This window comes from Helicoverpa zea, chromosome 27 (assembly GCF_022581195.2).
Source record: "Helicoverpa zea isolate HzStark_Cry1AcR chromosome 27, ilHelZeax1.1, whole genome shotgun sequence".
In the NCBI taxonomy this organism is placed as follows: Eukaryota; Metazoa; Arthropoda; class Insecta; order Lepidoptera; family Noctuidae; genus Helicoverpa; species Helicoverpa zea.
The window spans coordinates 2,216,055-2,228,323 of NC_061478.1; the positions used below are offsets into that span (position 1 = coordinate 2,216,055).

At 36.5% G+C, this 12,269-nt stretch overlaps 1 protein-coding gene across 3 annotated transcripts in view; it reads left to right on the forward strand.

Moving 5' to 3' along the window:
- The window catches only part of LOC124643292 (transcription factor CP2), a 57,785-nt gene that overhangs the window by 30,172 nt on the left and 15,344 nt on the right, over window positions 1–12,269 (forward strand). For all 3 annotated transcript variants that reach the window (XM_047182214.1, XM_047182215.1, XM_047182216.1), the window contains 8 exons: window positions 108–203; window positions 722–821; window positions 1,939–2,083; window positions 3,016–3,117; window positions 3,600–3,707; window positions 4,452–4,586; window positions 5,023–5,142; window positions 5,859–5,929. In XM_047182214.1, the coding sequence (XP_047038170.1) occupies window positions 108–203; window positions 722–821; window positions 1,939–2,083; window positions 3,016–3,117; window positions 3,600–3,707; window positions 4,452–4,586; window positions 5,023–5,142; window positions 5,859–5,929 (877 nt within the window). The remainder of the gene's footprint in view (window positions 1–107; window positions 204–721; window positions 822–1,938; window positions 2,084–3,015; window positions 3,118–3,599; window positions 3,708–4,451; window positions 4,587–5,022; window positions 5,143–5,858; window positions 5,930–12,269) is intronic.

Here is a 12,269-nt window from a genome sequence, read left to right on the forward strand (position 1 = left end):
ATTTTTATGGGAAGAAGAAATTATGGCACGAACTCCCCAGCAACAGAATCTCCATTGATTATTGCTATCAAAATTTATTTATTTAATATCTTTATTATTTATTACAGGCAGCCCAGAGAGCATGCAATGCCAGCCTACCATGCCACCAGGCACCATTGTACCCATCAACGGATATCACTCTCCAAATGCACAGGAAAATAAGAGTAAGTTATTAATATTATTTCTGAAATAATAAATCTAAAATCAAGTTCGTCTACGTCTACTCTTCGAAACTCATCTTTTAAAATATTTGTTCATATCGAACCAGTAGTTTGTGCAGTTTCATCATCTCCCGAGCCTCTTCCGAGCTATGTTGGGGTCGGCTTCCAGTCTCGCCGGATACAGCTATGTACCAGCTTTTTACTAGGAGCGCCTGTCATCTGACCTCCTCAACCCAGTTACTAGAGCAACCCCTTAGTAAGACTGGTGTCAAACTTACTGGTTACTGACTACCCGTAGCGACTGCCAAGGATGTTAAATGACAGTTAGTTTGCGCAGTTTAATGTGTTAAAACTGCGCAGTGACAAGTGACGGTTTGTAACAGGTTTGTAAAAATCAGGATCGAGTGTCAAACTTTTGTTCCTTCTAGATCCCTTTGTGTACCAAGACCGGTAACTCTTTCGAACAACCACAAATTTTTGCTCCTGATATGAACTCTTATATGTTTTTTTCTGTTTAACAGATGCAGGATTGCTGATGTGTTCTCCCGTGGGGTCTTTAGACGGGTTCCTCCACTCGCCGATACAGACGCGCTCTGAACCCAGCTTCAAGGATGATACCAGGTAACAACCGCAATTTTTATCTCTTAAAATAAAACTATAAGCAATAAAAACAGATTATTTGATGAAAAGTGTCAGAGAACCTCTGAAAACCCAGCTTTCAACTGAAAAAAAAAACTAATCCAAGCCAGTTGATCTGTTTAAGAACTACATTGCCTCAGACAGACTCCCATAGTGGTCAAACGTATAATACACCTTTTTGCGTAAGGGTTAACATAGCCCTTCTCGGATAAAAGAGACCGTAATAATTTCTAATACATACCTACATTCATAGGTATATAACGGGTGTGTCGTTCACAATCACATTAAATCCTATCGCATATACTTTATGATATTCTATGGCGAATTGTAAAAAAAATAACCTAATCCATTCAGTGGTTTAACCACAGGATTCGTTTTTCGTTTTTATAATTTACAACATCATGTGTAAAGCAGAGATAAAGTTAGGAGTATCGAATGTTTTGATCGGTTGACAGCAGTCAGTTTTCAAGGGAGAATTTCAGCTGTTTGTAATGACTGACTTCTATATGGTGTTCTAATTTTCGCACATTTTTATTCTATTTACTTTGTTTGAAAAATGTATTTTTTTATTTTTACGTATTTTTATTTTTTCTTTGTGTTAATCGTCATATTTTAACCAGTACATTAACGCATTTAATTTAATGTGATTGTGAACGACACACCTGATATATAGTCGTCAATGTATTTTGTAGAGATGACAATTTCACAATTTTCACGGCAAAAAGTTGGATCGTTGTATTGGATGCCGATTAGTTAAAAGCCAGAGAGTCGACGACCAACTTTACCTATTCTAGGCATATGCTTGTTTTCAATCATTGTCATTTCAATTCTCTAGAAATAACTATTACTGGTATCTAACGAGAATGGCCTCAAACTGGAGTTAGTTACTCTTACTCCACTTTACCGATATTCTGAACCAAAAAAACGTAATAGTTTTAAAAACTAAAAAACATCGGAACTCAGAGCGCGTGCAAAATTTTATCCTAATCGAAGACCGGGAAGTGGGTCAAATTAAGATTCCAAGATTTTCATTCATACCTACATAGTTACAAATGAAGCTAATATAAGCGTGTTAAAAATATTGTTTTTATCCCTACAGATTCCAATACGTCCTAGCAGCAGCGACATCTATAGCTACTAAACAGAACGAGGAGACGTTGACGTATCTGAACCAGGGACAGCCGTATGAGATCAAACTCAAGAAATTAGGAGACCTGTCGCATTATAAGGGGAAGATATTAAAGGTATTTGTTTAGTAGTACTTATAATATCCTTGAGGTATAACATAGAAGTTAACATAAAGCAGATATTCACATACACATACACACACACATACAAACACACACAGCCAAACATACACGCTCACGCGCACGCACTGACGTGAGTTTGCACACGCTTTATTGAGTCCACACAAAAAGTATTTTTAAACTACGTTGACAATATTGTGACCCTATTATTAGTCATGTAACGGGGGACCTGGAGTTCTAAGATACAGGCTTCGGCTTAGTTTAGACTCCAGATCTCCTACAAATTACAACTGTACCTACCAAATTGTTGTCAACTGATCTTTCGTAATGTACTATGTAATTTGTGGAGATAAATAAAATAAATTATTATAATTATTATAATATGAAAAGTGTGAAAGTTGGTGTGTATGTATGTTCCTCTTTCCTCAAAATTCTCAAACAGTACTTTAAGTTCTACCTAAGAGTATATCCTTCGCAGAAATTACGTAAATTTGACAGGACTAGAACTGTGTTTGAGCAGTCCTTCAATTTGAGTGGTATACCAGTATACTTCAAGCAAAAACTTTGGCAACTTATGTATCGGAACGAATGAAATATAGACTATTTTTTACCCATCTGCGGGAAGTAGTTCCCTTGGGAAGTGAAATCGCGTGTCACGTTCGGCAAAATTACCTCAATTAATGGACTATCTAAATGAAGGGATTTTTCAAATCAGACCCGTATTCTTTGAGACCCCAACATAGTTTGGGAAAAAGGCTCGGAGGATGATGACCCGTATTCTTTGAGATTAGCGACTGTCACCTACTACTATTTTGTGAAATTACTTCAGAAGAAGTAATTCAAGCACATAAAGAATTAAATAATTATCCAAACTGTTCAACTTTCTTACATTATTAAAGATTCTTTCTAACTACATAACTCTGTTATAGAGCGTGATCAAGATCTGTTTCCACGAGCGTCGCCTTCAATACATGGAGCGAGAGCAAATTGCGCAGTGGCACAACGAGAGACCCGGAGAGAGGATTGTAGAGGTAAGTAAATATATAATCGCCTAAAAAAAAGGGGGAAAATGTCTATAAAATGAGCAAAAAAAGAAGCGGCCAATTGCGAGTCGGACTGGCGCACGAAGGGATCCGTACCATTATTTAAAATGAGCAAAAAAATCACGTTTGTTGTATGGGAGCCCCCCTAAATATTTATTTTAGTTTAGTTTTCAGTATTTGTTGTTATAGCGGCAACAATAATACAGCATGTGTGAAAATTTCAAGATGTTTTCTTTCAATTTTAATCATCCATTGGGGTTCAATCAATATACTTAAAAATATACTATATATTAAAAAATAGTTGCGGTACATACAAACTTTAAAAAATTGCACTGGTACTTGCCTGACCTGAAATTGAATACGACACCTACACTCAAACTTAGAGGTTAGGCCATCACGACGAAAAACAAATTACATAATATAATATTTTATAATATACACTTTATTTAACCCTATATTTTTTCCTACAGGTGGACGTTCCTCTCTCATACGGAGTGATTCGCGTAGAGCAGCCGGCGTGTCTCAACGCTCTGCATGTCTTCTGGGACCCCACCAAAGATGTCGGCGTTTATATCAAGGTATATTTTACCGTTTTAATTAATTAATTAATTATAAATAAATATATATTTTATCTTTGCTGATATAATAAATGAGAAAGTATCCCCGTCTGTCGCGATTTCCTGGGAAAACTTCTGTATGGATTCAAATTAAGTTCTGAGACGTCTATAAAGCCTGAGAAGAGTACTTTTTATCGGGGTGCGGTAAATAACTCCATTGGGTCGTGGGTGGAACCGCGGGAAACAGTTTCAATCCAAACTAATATTATAAATGCGAAAGTAACTCTGTCTGTCTGTCTGTCTTTTCTTCACGCCTAAACTACTGAACCGATTTGTGTGAAATTTGGTACAGACATAGTTTGAAACTTGAGAAAGGACATAGGATAGTTTTTATTACAAAAAAAAAAAAAAAAATTATTCCGGACATATAGCGCCATCTATTGGTCAAATCAAAAATCTGCTGGTAGTCACTATTCCACGCGAACGAAGTTGCGGGCAAAAGCTAGTATACTATATATTTTATAGCTGTTTCCCGTGGTTTATCCCCAAAATCTCGCGGTAACCACTTCCCGTACCCGGATAAAATGAAATATCTTATATGTTACTATGTAGCAATATTTATGTGTCAAAATAATGAAAGATTTTTTCAAATCTTTTCTGCAGAGTACAAATAACCAAAGAAAATCCTCTTTATAATTTTTTTTTCCTCTATTTTGTCTTTCAAATATTTGTCACTATTTATTTATAAATTAACTTTGTCTCCAGGTGAACTGCATATCAACGGAGTTCACAGCCAAGAAGCACGGCGGCGAAAAGGGCGTCCCCTTCCGCATACAGGTGGAGACTTACCTCGCTAGCGACGAACATAATAGGCTGCATGCTGCCGCCTGCCAGATTAAGGTAACTATTAAGCCGACTTGCCGAAAAAGAGGGTGTTAATTGGGCTGTTCAACATCACAGTATGAAGGATTTTGATAAAACTTTGCAATAACATAGCTAATGCATTAGACACATAATCAAATTTTTATCCAGATGCAGGAAAGTGGCTTATATACTGGTACATGTATCGATCATATAACGGTTAGCACGGATGTTACTTACAAACGACGAGAGATATAGTCTGCCCTCAAAATCACACCAAACATGCTCCTTATAAATGTATAATTTAATATTTATTATTTTCTTTTTGTAAAGTAGATCATTCGAAACGCGTCTACTAACTAATATATTATTGCGCATCATTGTGCAAAGTCGCACATAATTGCGCAAAGTTGCGCATCATTGCGCAAAACTACACAAAGTTGCGCAAAATTCAAACCCACCCCTTTGTCACCAGGTATTCAAACTGAAAGGAGCGGACAGGAAACACAAGCAGGATCGCGAGAAGGTCATGCGCAGACCTCGCACTGATTTGGAGAAGTATCAGCCAGGGTGCGAAGCTACTGTTCTTACTACGGTGAGAAATTCTTTATTTGCCTAGCCTTTTCATTAAAACATTTTGCACGTAGTTAGGAAGGAATGATGTACTTTTTAAATGAAAAAATCACTTGGAAAAGTTTGCAGATTGGATGCTGAAGAATATGGAATTTGTCCAAAATAACTTTGTAATTTTGAAGTTAACCATGTGACAGATATTGTCGAGAAGTTTTGCTTATCTGAAGTTAGCTATTTCTTACAAAGTTATCAACAGTCTGACATTCCTTCCCGCTGCACACACAGCGAGATCTGATGTTTCCCAACGTCAAAAATAAGATAAATATAAAAAGTCATTTATTCAGAGAATGAAAATTAGCACTTTTTGAAGGTCAAATTTACAAAAGACAGCCCCCAAAACGCCCGCCCTTCACCACTTCCTATGTGTTATATATAATAAAAGTGATAGACGGGTTTAAGTTTTCTTAAAACTTCATAGGTTAACGTGGGTTGATTTTTATACAAACTTACCCCCTTACTTATAAAAATCTCTAATCACCTTCTAAGCAACGTTTTAACTAATCACTACTTAAAGTCTTAAGTAGTGATTAAATGTTAGGTAAGACATGCTTAAGCAACGTTTATAAGTAAGAATTTTCTTAAACAGCCCTTAAGTATTACTTATTATTTAATTCACGTTTATAAGTAAGGCTGTTAATATCTAATAGTACATCTAAAATTATGTTTTTTTGTTGACAGCTGTCAAACGATGCTCTGATGCCGCCGCCATCTTTGGTGACCACCTCCCCACCGTACTCGCCTGAAATGTGGTAAGTTATAGTTATTTTTAATTATGTTCCACCAGTGGTTTCACCAGCGGCCTTCCGAACTATTTCACGCAGCTAGATAAAAATGTAGCCTCGATACATGGGCTATCCAACACTTTAGATTCTGTAATATAGATATTTAACCATTGAAAAGTCTAAGCGATCATGGGCCGCATGCAACCGACTGTGAAGAAATTTTGGTAAGTTTTTCAGCGTAATGCACTCTGTGTATTCAAGCCTGTATGATGTGAAGTTTGCTGCCTCATGAAATAGCACGTTTTTATTCATACTAGGTAGTGTATGCAGGATTTTTAACACTAATACTTGCCAAGAATTTAAGAATCACAAGGTTTAACAGCAAAAGTACACAGCAATATATGTTTATTGCAATACATGTTATGTATCTCCATATTTTTATATCCATATAGATAGTTATATGTGCATTTTGTTTAATGATGTAATTTTCCATAAACAAACTAAACTAAGGAATATTAATGACTTACGCGTCACGGATATCAATTTCTCTCAATTGCTATGACAGTTGATATTTATTCGTCTTATCAATGTTAATTACTACTAAGTTTTTTCTGCGAATTCCATGAATTAGTCATTTATTGGGATTACTTGCATTTAGAACCTCGATGTTATGTATCCATTTATATAAATACTAGCTTCCGCCCACGGCTTCGCCCGCGTAGAGTTCGGTTATATCGCGTTTCCAAGAGAATTCTTCAAAAGTCCGGGATAAAAACTATCCTATGTTCTTTCTCAAGGTCAACTCTATCTGTGTACCAAATTTTTATTAAAATCAGTTCAGTGGTGTAGACGTGAAAGCATAACAGACAGACAGAGTTACTTTCGCATTTATAATCTTAGAAGGGATTCTAGGGATTACATTGATAAATAAGTAAATAATAAATAAATAAGTAGCAAAATGGCTACCGTGTAGAGAGATTACTGTAAAAAATGAGCATTAAAACATCAAGAACTGATTACATAAAAATAAGCTGAATAATGCTTTGCGCATCTTTGCGCAAAAATGCGCATCTTTGCGCAAAAATGTGCAACTTCGCTCTTTGGTCACAATGTAAAATTCAAATAAATATTAAATATAGATTTTGAGTTTAGTATTGATATTTAGATGTAGAGTTTATTCTAATAGATTTTGAGTTTAATGCATAAGTAATATTTTAATTGAAAACGTCATGATACGACAAGCTTGCAATTTATACATAGTATATCACATGCTAAGAATTTAGAACAATAAATAAATAACAATTGGTGTGATGTGATGGTGTCAATCATGTCTTAACCAAATGTTACAGAATCTGTCACCTACAGTTTATTGGTTCAGCCAGCGGTTTCCATCCCTTGTGAACTAAATCCCGCACACGGATAAAAAGTAGCCTTTAGGGTTCTTTTCTAATCGTTCTAGTAGTTTCTGAGATGAGCGCGTTCATGTAAACAACCTCCTCAGGTTTATATTATAATACCTACTTTAACTATTATTTATTTAGTGTGATTGTAGCGATTGTAGAATCAGAACATGTACTTTGAAATCAGTAACTTTTTTATTGTTTCGGTAAAAACATGCTGGCTATTTAATCTCTGCCTTGAAATTCGCAAAATCTAGAACATATTATTATCTGTCTAATATTATCAGTCCTTCACCTAAATACTGCAATAAAAACAAGCGTTTTTATCAAGTGTTTATTTACTTTCAATGCTAGAATTTGCGATATCTATACTTCAAAAAAATATGGTTAGTACTCTAACTAAAGGCTCCGAAATTATTGAACCAATTTGAAAAAAATATTCTCTGTTGGGAAGCTACACTATATATATAAAAAATATATAAAAAGTCGTGGTGGCCTAGTGGGTAAAGGACCAACCTCTCAAGTATGAGGGCGCGGGTTCGATCCCAGGTCAGGCAAGTACCAATGCAACTTTTCTAAGTTTGTATGTACTTTCTAAGTATATCTTAGACACCATTGACTGTGTTTCGGATGGCACGTTAAACAGTAGGTCCCGGCTGCCATTGAACATCCTTGGCAGTCGTTACGGGTAGTCAGAAGCCAGTAAGTCTGACACCAGTCTAACCAAGGGGTATTGGGTTGCCCGGGTAACCGGGTTGAGGAGGTCAGATAGGCAGTCGCTTCTTGTAAAGCACTGGTACTCAGCTGAATCCGGTTAGACTGGAAGCCGACCCCAACATAGTTGGGAAAAGGCTCGGAGGATGAGGATGATGATGGGAAGCTACACTATCCCTGGGTGACACTGACATGCTACATTTTATCCAAATGCGGAAAGTAGTTTCCCCTTGACACGGATGGAACCGCGGAAAACAGCCAGCCTATACCTACTTCGGCAGGGGATTTTTTAATTGGTTTTCTAGATGCTCCAAGACTACTGGACTGGTGGACTGGAAAAATTATTATTTCATATATAATTGGGTATTTCATATATAATAGTATACACCACTATTTTTTAATTAGTGCAAATACTTAAAGGGCTTATTTAAAAAGTTCTTAGTATTATCTATGCAAAGTTTCAAAAACTAATATTCATAATCAGCAAAGTTATTAGCGATAAGTTATATCCAAACATGTCACTCAATTCATGGAAACATTGTACAGGTAATTCCAAGTCATTCAAAGTAGTATTTATTAATCATATTCTGTCGCTCTCGCATTCGCGTGCTCTCGCTCGAACTTGCCCCCTTGATTCAATTATGAATTTACCAAATAAGACAAATTTTCCTGGACAATTTTGGGATTTCGTTTTTTTTTAGTTTTGATTACACAAATATGATCAGTAACGGGTACAGATAGAGCCCCATTTTTTTGTGTACTAATTAAAAAATAGTGGTGTATATCTTATATATATAAAAGAAAGTCGTGTTAGTTACTCCACTTATAACTCAAGAACGGCTGAACCGATTTAGCTGAAAATTGGCAGGGAGGTAGTTTAGAGCCAGGAGAAGGACATAGTTTTTGTCACCATCCTGGCTACGGGAAGCAGTTATCTCGGGACGCGGGTGAAACCGCGGGCGGAAAGCTAGTTGGGAATATTAATATACTATCCCTGAATGACATAGGCTATATTTTATCCGAGTACAGGAAGTAGCTTCCTCACTAGTAAACAATAAACTACCTAATGAAATTCGCCTTCAAACAAACGAGCTGAAGTTATGTGACCTCTGTCAATAAGTGTTTATGCCTAGGTGTATAGGAAGCTAGGCCACGACCTAACCTAAGTGGTGGTCATTGGAATCATATAGGGTTAGGGTCAATTCCCACTGAAAGAGCAGCGGCCGGCAGCGGCCGTAAGAGCACGGACAATGTGAGAGCGCGGCGCCGCGCTCGCGCTCAATCACTTGCATTTACGGCCGCTGCCGGCCGCTGCTCTTTCAGTGGGGATTGACCCTAATATAGGAAGTTGCCTTCACTATTATTATAAAGAGTTTTAGGAGATGTAGGTTTGTCGGTCGTTTTAGCTGAAAAACGTCCACTGCTGGACTCAAAAGACTATACATAGCCATTAAGTATGTATTCAAAAACTTCGATTGCTTGTTTTGAAAATGAAAATGAAAATGGTAACTGTCTAACCATTCATTTTCTAATGTAGAAATTCTGGTACCTATAATATTTATTTCCGAGTCACAAAATCTGTTGCCACACGCCGGTCCATTTTGAATTTTTTTTTTTCAGTGAAGGCTCATTTCATCCGAGAAGGCTACTTTTTTATATTGAGTGCACGAAGTAGTTCTAGTAGAAGCTAGTGATTTTATAAATGATCATGTACCTGTCAAAGTTTTCTTTGAATTTACTTGATGGCAACAAATCATAATTTGGCCATTTAGTAAACGCATCAATTATAATTATTTCGCACTGTTTCAATTTAAATTAGGTGTTTCAGACGCAATGGATGTTTACTAATGTCTTCTGTTTAAATTAAATGTTTTTATTTCACATTTTGAAGATGTCGACACACAGCTAAATTGGGTTTGATTTAAAAATATGAGTGGAAAACGCCTGTACATTCATAATGTCTTTAATTGAAGTTTGTTAGAATTATTTACCACGAGAAAAATATTTCGATATTCAAACAAAACAAAATAATAGTGTTGGGACACTACACAAAAAAACCGTTAATTACCGCAAAAAAAAACTATCGACATAATATTACAACATCACTAGTGACTACGTGCACTATAAAAATAGCCCATCAACTCAGTCCCCTTTGGCCGCTAATTGAATGCTAGCCCTATTACGTGTAATTAGTATGCTTGGTTCAATGGCGGGCAGTTGCCTCCCTTGGTATTACATATACACGTACCGAGTTAGCTGTGTAGTTAGTTAAAATAGGAACTAAAGCTTGACTGAAAATATAGGCCAGTGCAGCTAGTATTGGGAAATTAAATTACCTGCAATTAAAAAAGTGGGTTTTATTTGTAAATAGAACAGGATTTAAAAACAAGTTTAACGTTGTTGTTATGTTGCCGTGTAGTGTCAGAAAAAATAGCGGATATGTGGGTGCCATTATAGTTTTAGGAGTATTGAGGATTAATTTGAAAGACAAACCCTTATTTTACTGCCCTATATCTTGGTAAATATAATAAATTGGCAACACCTAATCAGATCTAGCAGCGCTGATCTTACCAACTTACTCGGTGAATCTACTCATAGCGTGATTGTCCTAGCGATTCGCATGGCATGTCAAGTGGTGTATATCTGTAAGCAGCGTGTATTAATTAGAGAGGTTTTTGTACCTACTATTATTATCTCGTAGCGTTACGTAATTACTGTTTGTAGCACGCGATTTGTATGGTGAAAATAAAAATTACTTATTATTCTATTTTATGGAGGTTTTTTTTAAAAAATTACTTTCGACTGTTGTAGTAAGTAAGATTTCTTGTTCATTTTTTACTACTTGTTTGTACATAGATAAATACACAAATCACTTTGTGCTCTATGGATACATAAACCGCTTTTAGTGTGATTTTGACATAGTTATAGACTACACTATGCCATAGAAGTCATGGGAGTGTCAAGATTTCTTATTTCTCTACGTATATATTACTTTTATGTCCTGTTTCAGTAAATATCTGTACCTTTACTACACATAACAATCCTTTCAAAAATCATACGACCAACTTAAAATAAGTCCCCACTACAAAGGTCAGTGCCTGACCACAAAAGCGCCATCAAAAGCCTATTCATCATCATATTATAACACAACCTGGCATCCATTCATACACGGCCTCGGAGTAAGGAAGGATGAGCGGAGATGTTATAATGCAGGTCGGTCAGGCGCCTTATTCTAGGTCCAAATTGAGATATGATGTGATGGGTGTCACGATCAGTTACAGTTCGGGTTCTTTGAGTCCTCTGACAACAATATTTGATATTACAAAAACATATTGGGTTCCAAAGAAGACGCACAAAGGTTATAACAGTACCGAGCAGCCACGATTTCTCGACTCTACTTTCTTAGTCAATTTCCGATATGGCTCCTCCGCTTTATATTTAGTTCTCCATGTACAAGACGTACGAAGTCAGTCGACCCCATTACAGTAAATTGTACTCAACTATATTTAGAACGGATCTATATGCTCCGAGAGAACTCGTTCTAACCGGATTAGAAGAGGATGTAATGGTAATGTAAGCTGAAGCTGTTTGTGACCTGTCAAGTGGCTAACCTTTGCTTTGAATTTTGTACGTTGTAGGCGGTGGCTGTTGATGTCCTCCTAGCCGATTATCGGCTACGGCGGCTGTTCTCATGTAAGGAAATTAGCCAACTACGCAGGACATATTATAGTGCACAAGCATTTGCTTGGACACAGGTGCACTCACTATTCCTTCACTCTCATAGCCCGGTGGGACGGCAATCCGACACCACCGGAGAGAGATCAGGCGCAGGACCGACATTAACGTGCGGTGGATACCTATTATAAATGAAGAAAATTGTCTAAATCAGCTCTTTATTGTGGGATTTCAATATTTTCCACAAGATATTATGCCCTAATACGCGTCTTTGAGGACACCTAAAATAAAGACCTTTATAAACATAGAAAATCTGGTTTATAACATTCTAGTTCTAGTGAATATTGTAGTAGGAAGTGGTCTGTGAGTTATCAACTCATCATGCTATCAGAAAAAACATGTAACTGATATTTCCTTATAAGATTGCTAGGCAGTGGAATATTTTTAAGACTTTTTCCTGTATCTTTACATTACTTAAAAGCAAAGAAAAACGGTCTGTTAATATTACTTCGCATTTGCTCTTGCACCTGAGAAAAACTGGTCTTCTTTGCAATTTGCTGGTTCTTTGTTGCATCTAT